The sequence below is a fragment of the Pygocentrus nattereri genome, chromosome 13 (genome assembly GCF_015220715.1).
Source record: "Pygocentrus nattereri isolate fPygNat1 chromosome 13, fPygNat1.pri, whole genome shotgun sequence".
Lineage (NCBI taxonomy): Eukaryota > Metazoa > Chordata > Actinopteri > Characiformes > Serrasalmidae > Pygocentrus > Pygocentrus nattereri.
Window position 1 is genome coordinate 8,710,329 of NC_051223.1, and position 15,371 is coordinate 8,725,699.

Sequence of the window (15,371 nt, forward strand, 5' to 3'; positions counted from 1 at the left end):
ATACGCAAAAGATCAATGCTTCCAGTTGGACTGACGTAAAAGTTGCATGAATTCTGTTCTGGCTGTCGCATTGCCGCGTATTGGATTTCAGTACCACATATGAAAGCCTTTCAACTTAGAACTAAAAATGTCAGAATAAATGTGTGGGTATTTGCTCACACAGACACGTGTCGCACATGAAGAAAAAGGTTGGATTTGGGCCACTTTTACCTGCTATGTAAACATAGCCTTTCATATGTGGTTCTAGATCGGATTCGTATCCAATTCGTAGCCATGCAACTTTCATAAGAATACTAAGATCAGAATTTAATTTTAGAAGTTAAAGCCTGTAAACGGTGGAAAAGCAGCTCATCTTAACTTTTTCTCCTTCGCCTGGCTCTAATAATGAAGCTGAGAGCTGGTCAGAGTTAATGATCTTCTCAGAGAAGCTCGTTCTGCTTGTTAGTTTGTGCTGATGATGCACATGATTCATAAAAGAGTGTGAACCATCGCATAAGAGAGATCGCACTTGAGCAATGAGGCCTGTAATGTGAACATAGCCCATCATTGTACTTTGCATTGGGTCACGTTGGCCACAGTAGTGATGCACCTGAAAGACTTTGTTGATTTTTTTATGGGGTTTTGCCGTCACTCACTGCGCTTGCTGTCCTAACGTGCAACATGCAAGCTGCTGTGGGCACATCAGGTAATAAAAGTGCACGTTAACATAACCGGAACAAAAATACATATAAAATACAAAAAAATACAACAGCATGAAGTTTAAAACTTTATTTTTTTTGGTCATTGTTGGGTTTTGTGATTTTTTTTTCCTTCCGGTTTTCAAAGTTTTGTTTCCCCTGGATACGGAGGAATAAAGTGGAAAAAGGAGTTAGAGGTTTCAGGGAATACAGGTAGTTACAGGGCAGAGGTATTGCAATTTCTTTTATCCCCCCTCTGGTCAAAGTGTCCTTTTTCGTCCCTTCGTTGCTGACACAGAAGTCCTGGTTTCCTTTGTTATTTTACACCCCAACCCTCCAAAATGCGCTTAGAACGTATTTAATTTTTTGTCCAGAGGTTTGTATGCTCAAGAAAAACCATCTTATTGATACTGTCCAGCTAAAATTAAAAACCTTTTTTCTGGTTGCATTCTCATATTCTTCTCATCTAAAACAACGAAGCTTTCTCTTTTAAAATCTGACGACGCTGGAGGAGTTGACCTTAAAAAAAGAAAGAGGGGGGAAAAAAAAGGACTGGAGGAAGGACATCGGCCATGGAATTTCTTTGCTCCTGTGTATTTTCATCTCACATCTTGATGGCAGATACTGCAACGATGGGCAGTCCTTGGCAAAAACGTGGGAATGAGAGAAAAGGAGAAAAGTTCTTGCCTTGTTTTCATACCCTCTCTCCCCGTCTTCCCCTCGGTGTCCATGTCTCCTTGTCAGTCCGAAGGTGAGCGCAGGGTTTCAGGTGTTTAATCTCAGTTCATAAAATGTAATCAGTTTCCAGGAGGGTGAAATGGAATCTGCTGTGAAGGATGAGGCTGAACCTGTACGGCTGTAGAAAAAAACAAAATACATAGAGTGTTAAATAGAAACCAGTTACTCTACAGCCAGGGCTACAAAACAAGACTTTTACCCTGACTCTAGCCATGATTCTCAGTCTGAATTGGTTACCTCTCTCTAGACTGCAGATTTTTGGGTCAGTCAGAGTGAACAGTTGGAGAGAGAATAGCGTCATGTTTGAGGGGCGTAGACTCAGATTTACAGCCTTCTGATCAATGGGCAAAAACAGCAACAAAACATCTCTCTCAGTGAAGAGAGAACTATAGTGCTCAAAACATGCCTGCACAGTGAGGTCTGCTTAACCGGTGTGGAGGCTATGAAAAACGGATCTTTCTGTACTTCTCTAACGGGATAGTAGCTGTTCGTTACAGACGCTGTGTAAATGGCTGCTGGCGTTTGCAGGTATTTGTCAGTCCTACCTGAATGGTGTCCTATATAGGCAAAGTGTTGTGGTGGTCCTTGCTGGGGGCCGTGTTGTGGGTGCTGGGGGGCGGAGCCATGGCCTGCCTGTGGGGGTGGGGCATGCAGCATGACAACCTGTGGAGGGCCGTGATTGCCTGAGTGATGAGGTGCAGACATCGGGCCTGGAACATGAGCCTGACGTAACACACACGAATACATCAACTTATTGCAACGCAACTGGGTGTGTAAGTTTAAAAATGAACATTTTTCTTTTTTCAATGCCAGCTGTAATACAATTTAAAACAAATTAGCATTTTTTAAACCAAGCAGTAAACTTGTGTTCCAACCGATTTTATGTACACTTTCCTATATAGTTACATTCAAATAAAGCAAGCAAAGAGAGTAAAAAGCCTCCATTAGATGGATTTTCCAATTATTTCTCATATATAGTAACCAGAGGTGAGTAATTCAGGGATAAAAAGTTAACATCTTCACCATATTTATGTTCCAACTGCCTAGGCAGTGAGGATTTTTACCTTCTGGACCTGAACTACCCACCTCTGGCAGTAACCAACTCTGCAGGTCAGTAAAGCCTGGCAACACTTTTTGTGGACGAATACATGAGACATGGTAGATGCAGTGACACTCCACTGGTAAAGATTTAAGACCTCAAGAGAGAAAATATATAAACTGGAAAGACTTTTTAAATGACCCTTGAGAACCCTTTCAAAACAACAATAACAAATTCAAATTATTTTGGTTTGGAATACAATTATCATTAGCTTTACCATCATCATCACTCTGTGCTTAGCGTTTTTTAATCCATAATGCAAGTGTCTCTTTGCATAACAGGCACTAAATATGCTTACATTAAAAAAAAATTAATAATAAAAAAAAAAAAAACATCACATTAAAATCGACACTGCATTAACACACACACACACACACACACACACACACACACACACACACACACACACACACACACACACACACACATAATGTAGGGTCAGCACCATGTGGCTCCACAGCTGAATTAGATCAGTAGGTAATAATAAAATAATCATCCTTTACAGTATAATAAAGCTCTGCTGATCGTTCAACACAGTTTAACAGTAAATGTTCTTAAAACACTGGAGTTAACGTAGAACTGCTGATTCACCCGTTAACCCTGAAGATCAGCACAGACTGCTGGCCACCATAGCAACACAGACACCAATCTCGCCCAGCTAGTAGCTAACGAAGCGGCATAGAGATTTAAAACAAACATCAATAATTTGGAGACGAACTGACTTATTTGCATTTATATTCACTCCAGTTGGTTTCCTGATACGTTTAATCTGTAGTGGGAAACTGACAAACACTAAAAAGTCACCAGAGTTTAACATTTTTCATGTTCCACCCTAAATGGTGCAGCAGTTACATTCTGGCACCTCAGGCACCAATCAAAGTGGAACAGGAAAATTTAAACGCCAAGCTGGCGAAAGAGAAGGGACTTCAGCCTCATAAAAAGTCAGTTTTACAAGAAACTGTTCTACTTTTGAGGAAAAGTTTCCTGCTGGAGATGCGAGAAAAGTGGCTATAGCTGAGCTAAAGCTTAAAGCAGAGCAAAATAAGTGTGTTTTCGTTTATATTATATACTAGTACATTAGCACATACTAAGACATGTTTATAGCCAAGATGGTAAAACATTGCTTCAATAAAAGTTTTACGAAAATGTTGTGGTTCCCAAGGTGGCAAGATTTTTGTTGAACCTCTTAACATTTGGGTTGCGACCCTTGATCTAGTATATCCCCCTATTTCCCACCCTCCACATGCATCAGGCCCATAATCCAGTCATACCTGTGCAAGCTGCCCCAAAGCAGAGTATGTGTGTGTGATGGCCTGAGGTCCATGCAGGCCGTAACCCTGAAGTGAGTAAGAGGCCTGTGGGGACGAGTGGCCTGGAGGCAGATTCGGGGGGGTCGCGGCAGAGAGTGGAGCAGAGTGATACAGAGACTGAGGTCCGGACTGAGGAGTCTGAGAGAGAAAGAGAGAGAATGAAAACATTAAATATTTAATAAGTTTAGTAATGCATAAAAAAGAGAAAAACTATTTGTAGGACGCTTCCTTCTGGAAGGTGGCTCATGAAAGAAAAAAACAAAAAATAATTTCTATTAAAGTGTTCACACAAAAAACAACACTGTTCTATGTTTTCATGTCACTACTGAAACACTGAGATTTAGCTCAAAGATGGAGCTTTATTTTAGCTACACCCCTGCATTTTAGAGCAGGAAGTGAGACTGCATCCCTGTCCCTCATGGTGAGTAAGATCCCATTGTCTTGAAACCGCTCCCTACACTTTGTGAATGGTACAGTGACCCAGTGGCCCAATACTACTGAATAACACCATTATAATCCAGTCATTGTGCCTCTGCATGAACAACACAGGCCTAAGTTCATCTTCATGGACGACAATGCTCCAGCTCATCGAGGGCGCATCATTAGGGAACGGCTGCTGGAGACCAGGATACCTCAAAATGGAGTGGCCTGCACTTTCTCCAGAACTGAATCCCATAGAAAACCTAAACCTAAAAACGATGAGGAAATCACCATCGCATGCTTCTACTTAAATGCCCTACTTTCATGATATAATATCACTGTAGCATGAACTTATGTTGTCCATAAATTTCACCCAAAAGCCAAATATCCCTAACTTTTTGTGAGTAGTGTATGTCCCAAAATACTATAATTCTGTTGTGTACAGCTGCTGAAAGCTGTGTTTGCTAGTCATGTGCTGGCTGCGTTTTTGACAAAATGAGCTAAAGTTGTCACTACCGTAACAGCCACTACTGAAACATCTGGTAAAATTTTACAAAATGTTATGATCAACTTGGTAGAGACAAAATGGAGAATTCGATCATTTATTTTAAATAAGTGTAATAAAATTAAGGTATAGGGCCAAGGATTTTAGTCTAAAGTGCGTTTTAAACTGACTTTGAACCAATTGTGTAGACACAACGTATATCCACTGTTTATCTATACACGTAGACATTTTTTGTTTTATTCCACCAGTGATATGTACACATTGCACACAAAGGTCATAATTCTTAAAATTAAATTTTTTTCCTTTATCATTCTATTTACTTAGCAACTGAACACTGTACACTTATGTATAAAAGTTTTTTTTTAATTATTAAGACATTGGTTGCTGCAGTAAACTGTACATCACTGCTGTCAGAAGAAAACCTCATATCTCCATTTTTGTTGTTTTTGGGTTAACACAATTTGAAAATGCTTGTTCCTCTTTACATTGTATGTACATTTAATGATGAGTGGACCAAAAGAAATGGCCCAAAACAACTTGGAAAAAACTCTGGTTCCACTGACTTACATTAAAAGTATGTTTTTTCCTTCTCCTGTAAAGTTACCATTTTGGAGATTTTCTTCTGACAACAGCAATGTAGGGTATACAATACACGACAGCATCCAATGAATGCTCAGTTGTCTAGTAAATGTATAGTAAAAAAGGTCATTTTCAGACATTATGACCTTGAATTGGAGTTGAAGCAGAGATGGCAGGTTTTGTTCAGGTGGCAACTATATGGTAACACCACAACTCACTGCCATGCACACTGCAGTGTTTTCCCTGCATGAACTCGCCCATTTCACCTCAGGAAGGGCTCATTAATTAGTTCACTCGTTGCATCAGATGTGTTGGAAGCAGAGGAAACTCCAACAAGGGCAGCACAGAGATACTCCAGAACCATGATTAGAAAATGCTCGAACATTTTCCACTGCAAATAATACAAGTCACTTGTCTGCATGTAGCAGTTAGAGGTAAACGTACTGAACAGTAAGATTTACGAATGGTGCTTGTTACCTGTCCAGGGCTGGGTGTTGTGTGTTGAGGTGGTTGGTTGCCGGTGGGTGTGCTCGAGGGCTGAGGAGGATGAACAGATCCTAAATGATGAGAGAAAGATTGAGAAAGGCTTTAATAACTCAGTGTTGAACGAAAACATCGCTCATCCAGTATCAGACGAAGTGCTGGAGCTAAGAAACAATAACTAAATGCGAAAAAGCATTTGCGAACTCAAATCTGTGCAAAAATCTGGGTGTCTGGACGCTTTTTCACATTTAGGTTTCAAAAAGATCAAATTTTATATGTTAATATCTCCTCCAAGAAGCAGTGCAGCATGACAAGTCCTCAATTTCACCACAAAAATACCTGCCAAAAATGCAAGAACTAGTTTTCGTGTAGAGCTTTAGTGCAATTTAGAGTTGGAAAACGTCAAAGGCCTATCATTATATCAGGCTAATTATAATGTGTCCCTTGCTAAAGGTTCATTACTGGAATGTGCACCCTTGTTAAAGTGTTTGAGCCAGGTGTGTTGTTGGCAGGGCAGGACTAAGTTGCTCTATCTGGACGAACATCTGTGTTCAGAGTGACTGTTTTGTTTCATCACTTTGACGGCTGTGTTTTTATTCTACAATGTGGAAAAAGTTGAAGTGTGTGCTGCAGGAAAACAATACAACACAGTGTGACAGCTTTGTGCACCGCCGTCACAAAGGAAGACACCAAAATCAACTCAAATCATGTTGGACAAGGACGGCCTTGAGGCTGCAATAAAACTGCAAATTCTCTTTAAAAACCTCTGAGCTCAGGGAACAGTAATTCTCCAGACGCCCAGGGCTGAAAATCAATTCACAAACAATGCTGTTCCGAGAGAGAGAGAGAGAGAGAGAGAGAGAGAGAGAGAGAGAGAGAGAGAGAGAGAGAGAGAGAGAGAGAGAGAGAGAGAGAGAAAGAGAAAGAGAGAGAGAGAGAGAGAGAAAGAGAGAGAGAGAGAGAGAAAGAGAGAGAGAAAGAGAGAGAGAGAGAGAAAGAGAGAAAGAGAGAGAGAGAGAGAGAGAGAGAGAGAGAGAGAGAGAGAGAGAGAGAGAGAGAGAGAGAGAGAGAGAGAGAGAGAGAGAGAGAGAGAGAGAGAGAGAGATCCACATAGTGCTGTTTTAGTGCTTCTTTTAGTTACCTAATTATGCATCATATGCGATTCATAATTGTTCCAGCTGAACACAGTTCCCTGTAGGAGCATCGAGATGCAGAATATTTAAATATATGTTAATATCCCCAAAAAATAAATTAAAAACTGTGGCCTGCTTTGCTGGGCTCATTAAGACTTTCTGCACTGGAACAAAATGTATTTAAATTAGTGAATTATGAGATGGATGCACATTAACAATAAAAATTTGTGTAAATTCTGTGCGCATGATGCAAACGATGCATTGTAAACTACATCATTTGTATTTCTTTGTACTGAAAGATGTTCTTATTATTGTGTTGAATCAGTAATATATTACGTTGAAAAGTCAGCCTGTCCTCGATTCAACCACTCCTCTACACTGCATGAACTTTTTTATATAATAAAACTTCAGGCATCACAATCTATGACATCTCAACATACAGTGGGATCCAAAAGTCTGAGACCACTGGTGAAAATGATTTTTTTTTTTTGCATTCTTTTTCTAATTTAATACTAATAATTAAAATTTTCATTACAAAATTATGCCAGAAAGAAAAGTACAATCTTTATTTACATGAATTCTAGACTCTTAGTATTTTGTACTGTATCTTTGTATCTATTTGGCTTCAATGTCTGGATGTGCTCAAGCTGGCATGGACTAAATGAGTTTGTGTAAAGGCCTCTGATCAGTAGATTAAATCCAAATCATCACCTGAACATGTGTTTCAATGAAAAGAATAAGACCCTAAATAAAATGACTTTTTTGGACAAGTGTATTAACATGTTCAATTTTGCAAATTTGCTTCAATTTGAATAAAAACTTCTATTTGTTAAAGGATTCTGAACAAGATGCTAAAATGTTCCTTTTATTTCCAGGTTTAAATGAAAGACAGTAAAAAATAATTAATGTGGTTTCAGATGGATACTGGATTAAACTGCACCTGGCTGCAAAAACACCTTTTTTAAAAATACTACAGGTGAACAGGGCAATTTCTACAGTAGAGGTGGGCAATATGGCAAAAACATAACATTTTGATACTTTGAGAAATGTTCACGATACCCAATATGCCATAATATTTATTTTTTTCAGCCATCTGATCAGTTGGAAGAGAGAAACAACAACCAGTAGTGCTACATTTTAAAAATACATAAACTGAACATAATTTTTATTCAATATTTGATATACTGTGTCACACTAAATCCAGGATTTATTTTGCTCTCTTAATAATAAAACATGCATTTGGTCCTAGAAGTATCTCTCAACGACATCAGCGATATGTTCAGAAAAGCACATTGTATTATGACAATGTATCACAATGTTATATTTAAGCAACGGAACCCGAGAAGGAGCATGTTATCATGAAATAACATTACGACTGTGATTTGGACGCCGTAGATCATTACAGCCGTGATGTTATTGGTGATGATACACTCCTCGAGTGTTCTACTGCTTTAATACAACAGTTAAATAAATACAGTGAGAAATGAATAAACTGGCCGTGAAAGCGGCATTTAATATGTTTTAATGGTCAGTTCCTTCCTCCAAATTACAGCTCCTTAATGAACAGCCTGTTGTTATGTCAGAGTAACGAGCTCCGCCCACTCGCTGCTCAGCCGGCAGTTCGTTCTCCAGCTCCTTACACTAAATTCCCCAAACTGTGGTCACCACTGAGCAGCTTTCTTGTTTTTTTATTAGGTCAGTTCTATGGCTCAGTCTGATTTGGTCAGACACTGAAGATCAGCATGTGTATGTTCATCTATATCTCACCATACAAGCCTTGCTGCGGTCCCTGAGGGCCATCAGTCTGTCCAGGAAACTGGGGGCCTGCGGGTGGTCCGAGAGTTTGAGGATGACCCCCACTTTGTCCCAGCATACGGGCACTGCTCTGCAGCACTGAGTACATAGGCTAGAGAGAGTGGGAGAACAACATATTGAGGACAAGAAAAAAGTGGAAAGATGGTATATTCTATTATTAGTGTACTTTTAAGATTAGGATCAAGTGACCCTTATTAGTCCCACAGTGGGTTCCACCTCCACAATCTAACCAATCCATGCAGTGAAACACCACATACACACTAGGGGGCAGTGAGCACACTTGCCCAGAGTGGTGGGCAGCCCTATCCGCAGCACCCGGGGAGCGGTTGGGAGTTAGTCGCCTTACTCAGGGGCATCTCAGTCATGTACTGTGGGCTCAGGGGATTGAACTGGAGACCTTCCGGTCACAGTTCCCTAACCTCCATCCCACGACTTCCCCCACGAGTCAAAATCAGATGTTATGTTTTATATTTTCTACACACATGCATCAATACAATTCATGTATTGTTTATGTAACTCCACCTTGCCTTCTCCCAACATGCATGGCAACTGTTGGAAGTTTGTATGTGCAGACATTAAATGCCCTAAATGCCTGGTTTATGTTACCTGTCCATATGGAGTCATGGCCTGAATGACCTGCTGCTGGCCATACTGCTGAGGGTTGTACTGCAAGTAGGACTGTGCATACGGGGAGGCCACTAGTGAGGCTCCAGCTGCAGACTGAAGCATGGGAGGTGCCGGGGAGCTGTGATCTGACCGGGTGGGCATCACAGACCCTGAACGCACACAAATCAGAGAAAGCTCAACACAAATATGAAATGACAAAATGCTTATCCTCATACGCTAATATAGTTGTCGGTACAATTGTCGGTACACATTGTCAACAAGGCATTTTTTCTGCAAACTATGTCCTCCTCCTGCCAGTGTATAATTTAACACAGTTTAATGCATTGGAAACAATGAAAGATGTGCCATAACTTTTGCACAGGCCATGTTTTATCCCCCCCCACTAGTATGTTAAATTTAGTAAATAATCTGCAGAAGTGTGTTCTCTGCAGAGGATATGTTCACATATTTTCACTTAACGCAACCAACAATTCTATAATGACTTAATTCATTGACCATTATTCCTTAATTCACCTAACTGAACCATTATGACCCACAGCAGCATATGATAAACAATCTTCAAGTAATTTTCTTCTTTTGTGGTGTACTGACACAGATGCCATGTCGCCTACTATGCTTCACGTAGTATATTGCATGGTGTCAGAATTACTTAATGTAACATCTGGTCATTATAAAGCACTAAAACACTTATTTCTAAGTAAACAGTGTGGTCACTTTTTCCCTATAATCAACACTGTTGATGATTTACGGTTGCAGCGCTACTTGGTGATAGAGTTTAATAAGTACAATAAGGTCAAGTTCTCTTGTGGTCTGAGGTCAAAGACAGTCCATACCTTTCGGAGGTCGGTATTTTCCTTGGTTGACTGTAGACATGGTGTACTGATACATCTGAGGGGCCTGACAAGACACAGAGGGAAACATCAACACCGCCATCTTATAGATCAAACTTCGTCTCCTCTGCAGACCAGTTTCTGCTCCGCCATGTTGAACAGTAAAAACTCTCACTATGACGCGATGCACATGCAGAACGGACTTCGGATACAGGAGTTTACACAGATAATATTTAGAATCGTATTCCGAATGGTCTGACTGAGGTTTTCGACTGAGCTATCTGCCCTGTGTTCATCTCTGGAAGAGCTTTTTAATTAGCTGGTTAGTTGGATAAACTGTCCTAGCAGGGAAAACACTAAACTACATAGTGCAGAGGTACTCTAAAGCCAGAGGGAACCACTAGGTTATGGTAACAGTAAGAGTGTGAAGATGCGTCTTACCTGCACTGAGTGTATCTGAGATACGTAGCTCAGGTAGGGTGTGTTATAGATGGCGTTTTGTCCTGGTGGATGCTGCAAAACCACAGACGGGCTCGGAGGAGTTGGACGAGGGGGAGTGGGGGCAGTGGAGGGTTTAGACTGAGAGAGAGAGAGAGAGAGAGAGAGAGAGAGAGAGAGAGAGAGAGAGAGAGAGAGAGAGAGAGAGAGAGAGAGAGAGAGAGAGAGAGGGAGGGAGGGAGGGAGGGAGGGAGGGAGGGAGGGAGAGAGAGAGAGAGAGAGAGAGAGAGAGAGAGAGAGAGAGAGAGAGGGAGAGAGGGAGAGAGAGGGAGAGAGGGAGAGAGAGGGAGAGAGGGGGAGAGAGGGAGAGAGAGAGAGAGAGAGAGAGAGAGAGAGAGAGAGAGAGAGAGAGAGAGAGAGAGAGAGAGAGAGAGATTTTTAACTTTTCCTTTGATTTAAAACAGACATTTGCTGTATTTTATTCTCACATTTTCAATGCATGATTTGCTTACCAGAGCCAAAGGTGGTTTGTTGGGGTTGAACTCTTTCGCATTGGGGTTCAAAGTGGACTTCTTCACTTGACTTTAAAATGCAAAGGAAGTAAATAAATAGACTCACATATTACATTTTCCAACAGACAATTTATAATGAAACGCATACTAAGCATAGAGGTATGACGTATACTATTTAAGCAAGGCTAAAATCAAAAACTGTCTTAACGTCCGCAGCCTATACCACGTCTTAAGCATGTCTAAATACCAACATAGTAAATTAATGACTTCAAAGAACCTTGCGTGTACTTTTCAGAGCACGCTTTTGAGTTGAAATTTGGCTTCATGTGCATTCCCATCTCCTAAATGCTATGTGCTCTGTACCAACACCCACTTTCCCCTCCCTTTCCCAGCACTCACTCAGTCATGCCCTCCGCTGCTGCCTCCATTCTGACCTCCTCTGCTCCCGGGGTCCTGGCTGGCTGGGGTGTCCCTGCAGACTGCCTTTCTGAAAGGGGGGGACCGCAGACGGGTGTAGACTGAGTCTCCCTCTCTTTAGAGGGGTCCTCTACAGGGGATACAGGTGCAGGGGGATGGGGTTGAGGGCTAGGGGTCAGATTTTGAGTGAGGTTAGGAGAAAGGCTGGGGTTGATGTTGGGGGACATGCTGGGTTTGGGTTCAGCTGCAGGGCTTGGGGGCTCTGCAGCAGGTTTTGTGGACCCAGGCTGGGCGGCGCTGGAGGAGTCTGCTGCTGGTGCCGAAGCACAAGTAGAGGAATGCAGCTGGAGGAGGTGAAAGAGAGAAAGAGTGTCAGACATCATATAAGCAAGTCTATTTGTGATTGCTTAACAATTCAACATGCTTTGAGGCCAGTATGTGATGATTTAGGTGATGCTAATTGGCAGAGAATAAGCTTCCATGACATGTTAGCTCCATTTACCCTGAAGCTTCCGAAGTGCAAAACTAAAGAAGCAAACTTTAGACACATAACGTGTCTTGGTTGACCGACATTTGGGGTAAGGGATAAATTTTGTAAATCTGATTTTTCATTTTTCAGCTCATGACACAAACAGGTAAAAGTTTTCTTTCCATGTTTAACAACAAGGTTGTGTGTACAGTGCAGGAAAGGATCTCACCCTGAACTCCTTCCCGAATTTCCGCAGCTCCTCGATCTGTGAACGCTGCTGTGCTGAGGGGGCTGTGAAGAAAAAAAGAAAAAAAAAAACGCCATGAAAGTACAGATTACTAGCACTGAATAAAATAGCTGGCCTACAGACAGTTTGGTAGGTGATGCAGCAGCAAAAAAAAGACAGGCATTAGTGCAACATACAAACCTTTACTCTTGGCTTCCTCTGTGCCAGAAGGGCTTTCTATGGGTTTGTCTTTTCCTGCTGAGTTCAGGATCTCATTCACTGCAGGAGAGATGAGAGAGCAAAAAGGGAAGGGGATTAAAAAAAAAGAAGACACAATGTTACAAAAAGGTTAGAGATGATGCCCGTCAAGTGGATGATTCACATATTTCATAGTCCATTTAAGCCTAAAAGCAGTCAATACTCACCATCTACTGGGAAGAGAGGGGCAGGGCCTGAAGGCTTCTGCTTCGCCATGGAAATGGGCATGCCATCGATGTAGGGAGCACTGGGACTGGAGGAATCCCGTGAAGGGGCATCTGATTTGGGAGAGCGAGAGGCTGCAAAGGACGAGAAGGAAAAAGATAAACAGATGAGAGGAATGAGAACACTGAAAACAATAATTCTAGAAAAACAAACATTTTTTGGTATTAACAAGATATTTTTTGACATACATTATGCTCAATCCAACATTTACCACAACTACTTCAACTTTGAGTAGCTGTACACTGTGTACAGATAGAGCAGAGACCGTGGAAGTTCTCAATCCAATTTTTTTGAGGTGTTTATAGGGTAGACAGTGATTAGCAGGTATGTATGGCGGCTGGTAGACAGTACCTGTAGTTGAGGGGTGGGTGGTGGATGTCCGAGCTGCTCTGTTGGCCTGTAGAGAATGCTGGGCCTTGGGAGACGTCCTGGAAGATACTGAAAAAACAGAAAAAAAAAAGTGTTTTCTGCACTGTTTGAGCCAAGAGCACATGCAAACGCATAACAGCTAAACCAGTGATCGAGTTGTCCTGAACAGCATTTTCTGAATGACTACTCAGATATTTGTTCTTAATGCTACCCTTAAATCAATTCTACAGTAAGAACCTCATTTAGATCAAGATTATGAAAGACACAATCAAATATATCCAGACATCTATCAAAGTAAATGACATGCACAAACACAGTCAACTCACCCCCATTGACAGGTCTTGCTGTGTCGGAGAGGGAGTGCGGTAGGGAGTGTGAGTGTGGAACCGTGGGGTGTGGGTGGGCATGTGTGATGGGCGTTGTTGGACTGCTGGGTGAGCCGATGGTGGAGGGTTCACTCGGTCGTGGGGAGGGGGCATTTGCGTGAGTGTTTGGGGAGAACGCCGCCCTGCTGGTCATCGGGCTGCTGCGCTCCGAGGGTGAAGCCTGTGGTCCGGGTGAGGGTGCAGGAGCTCTGGGGGAGGAGCCAGGGGGCGTGGGCCGGCTAGGAGTAAAACCTCCGCCAACACGACCTCCACGGTCTCGCCCACTGCTGCCTGGACCACCCATATCCCTCACTCTCTGGGGAAGAGGGATGTATTTCCCCTCCCTGAGAGAGGGAGAGGGGGAGAGAGAGAGAGAGAGAGAGAGAGAGAGAGAGAGGGGGAGAGAGAGAGAGAGAGAAGCACTTGTCATAGCATAATAAAAATCACTGTCCACTCAGACTAACTTCTTGCTGTCAGCTCTTACTCTTAGGCCCAATATCATTCCTTATTTTGACCTCTACCCCTCGTTTTCTATTTCTTGCCCCTTAGAACTGAGTTACAAGAGGTAGTGGTAGCAGAGGAGAGTAGAATTCAGCTCCTCACTGCTGGGCTTTTAGGGAATCATATGCCTTCAAAGAGGGGGCAATTATTTATCATCCACCTTTAACTCTTGATTGATATAAAGCTGAAGTCAGATATTTTCCAGCTTCTTATTCGAATTTCCCTGTCAGTTTGAATTTCCCTGTACAGTGGTTTATGCTTGTTCTGAATAAAAGGACCGAAATACATGGAAAGGACATTAAACTAAGATAAAACATATTATTATTATTATTATTATTATTAATACATTGGATTTATAACGCACTTTTCATTTATAGTAAATCCCAAAGTGCTTACAGTGTAAAACATTAATTAAAAGATAATAATCAAAAAATAATTCTAATAAAATATAATACTTTATTGTCCATATGTCCTAAAAACTATGTGGTACTAGCAGTTCTTTTAAGTAAGAGGGAGCCTGGCCATGAACACACTACTTAAAACAATGGTTATCGTAATTTTTAACAGTGAAAACTGTCACGTGTTTCTTTGGTCTCTTGTGCTCCATCTTGCTGACTTTCTATTTTTTTCCTCATAACGCTCTATTTGGAGTGTGCCTCTGAAAACTCACCCATTTGGAGGGCCATGTAGCCCCCAACACTTCACCACACCCCTCTATCTCACCAAGAATCAGGACACCCTAACCATAGAAGTTAACGTTCGAAACATTTCAAAATGCTACGTTCACCCCAGTGTTTTATCCTCACCTGGTGATGCTGCTGGGGCTGTCCCGTCCCCTCTCTCGCTCTCTGGGGCTCTCTCTCTCTCCTCCATCCCGCAGCACTGCACTGTACTTCTCCTCCTCACTCTTCCCATCGTCGTTCTCCAGTGCCACTCTGTGGCGATACTGAACACTGGCCTCAATCTCATTTGCCAGACGCGCAGCTCGAGCCTCGCGCAGCTTAAAGCCCTCCGAACCACTCCGCTCCAGTGGAGTCCTGAGAGAGAGATACAGAGAGAGAGAGAGATACAGAGAGAGAGAGATACAGAGAGAGAGAGATACAGAGAGAGAGAGATACAGAGAGAGAGAGATACAGAGAGAGAGATACAGAGAGAGAGAGAGAGATACAGAGAGAGAGAGAGATACAGAGAGAGAGAGATACAGAGAGAGAGATACAGACAGAGAGAGAGAGATACAGACAGAGAGAGAGAGATACAGACAGAGAGAGAGAGAGATACAGACAGAGAGATACAGACAGAGAGATACAGAGAGAGAGAGAGATACAGAGAGAGAGAGATACAGAGAGAGAGAGATACAGAGAGAGAGATACAGAGA

General features: G+C 42.0%; 1 protein-coding gene across 3 annotated transcripts in view; it reads right to left on the reverse strand.

The window, feature by feature from the left end:
- Positions 1–753: 753 nt before the first annotated feature.
- Positions 754–15,371, reverse strand: part of LOC108411013 (ataxin-2-like protein) — a 25,792-nt gene continuing 11,174 nt past the window's right edge. For all 3 annotated transcript variants that reach the window (XM_037544255.1, XM_017682378.2, XM_017682377.2), the window contains exons 9-24: positions 14,803–15,033; positions 13,457–13,839; positions 13,113–13,199; positions 12,704–12,835; positions 12,480–12,557; positions 12,282–12,343; positions 11,566–11,927; positions 11,167–11,236; positions 10,658–10,795; positions 10,220–10,283; positions 9,366–9,535; positions 8,712–8,850; positions 5,806–5,885; positions 3,786–3,962; positions 1,961–2,138; positions 754–1,533 (exon numbers count right to left, since the gene is read on the reverse strand). In XM_037544255.1, the coding sequence (XP_037400152.1) occupies positions 1,475–1,533; positions 1,961–2,138; positions 3,786–3,962; positions 5,806–5,885; positions 8,712–8,850; positions 9,366–9,535; positions 10,220–10,283; positions 10,658–10,795; positions 11,167–11,236; positions 11,566–11,927; positions 12,282–12,343; positions 12,480–12,557; positions 12,704–12,835; positions 13,113–13,199; positions 13,457–13,839; positions 14,803–15,033 (2,410 nt within the window). In that variant the 3' untranslated portion in view covers positions 754–1,474. The remainder of the gene's footprint in view (positions 1,534–1,960; positions 2,139–3,785; positions 3,963–5,805; positions 5,886–8,711; positions 8,851–9,365; positions 9,536–10,219; positions 10,284–10,657; positions 10,796–11,166; positions 11,237–11,565; positions 11,928–12,281; positions 12,344–12,479; positions 12,558–12,703; positions 12,836–13,112; positions 13,200–13,456; positions 13,840–14,802; positions 15,034–15,371) is intronic.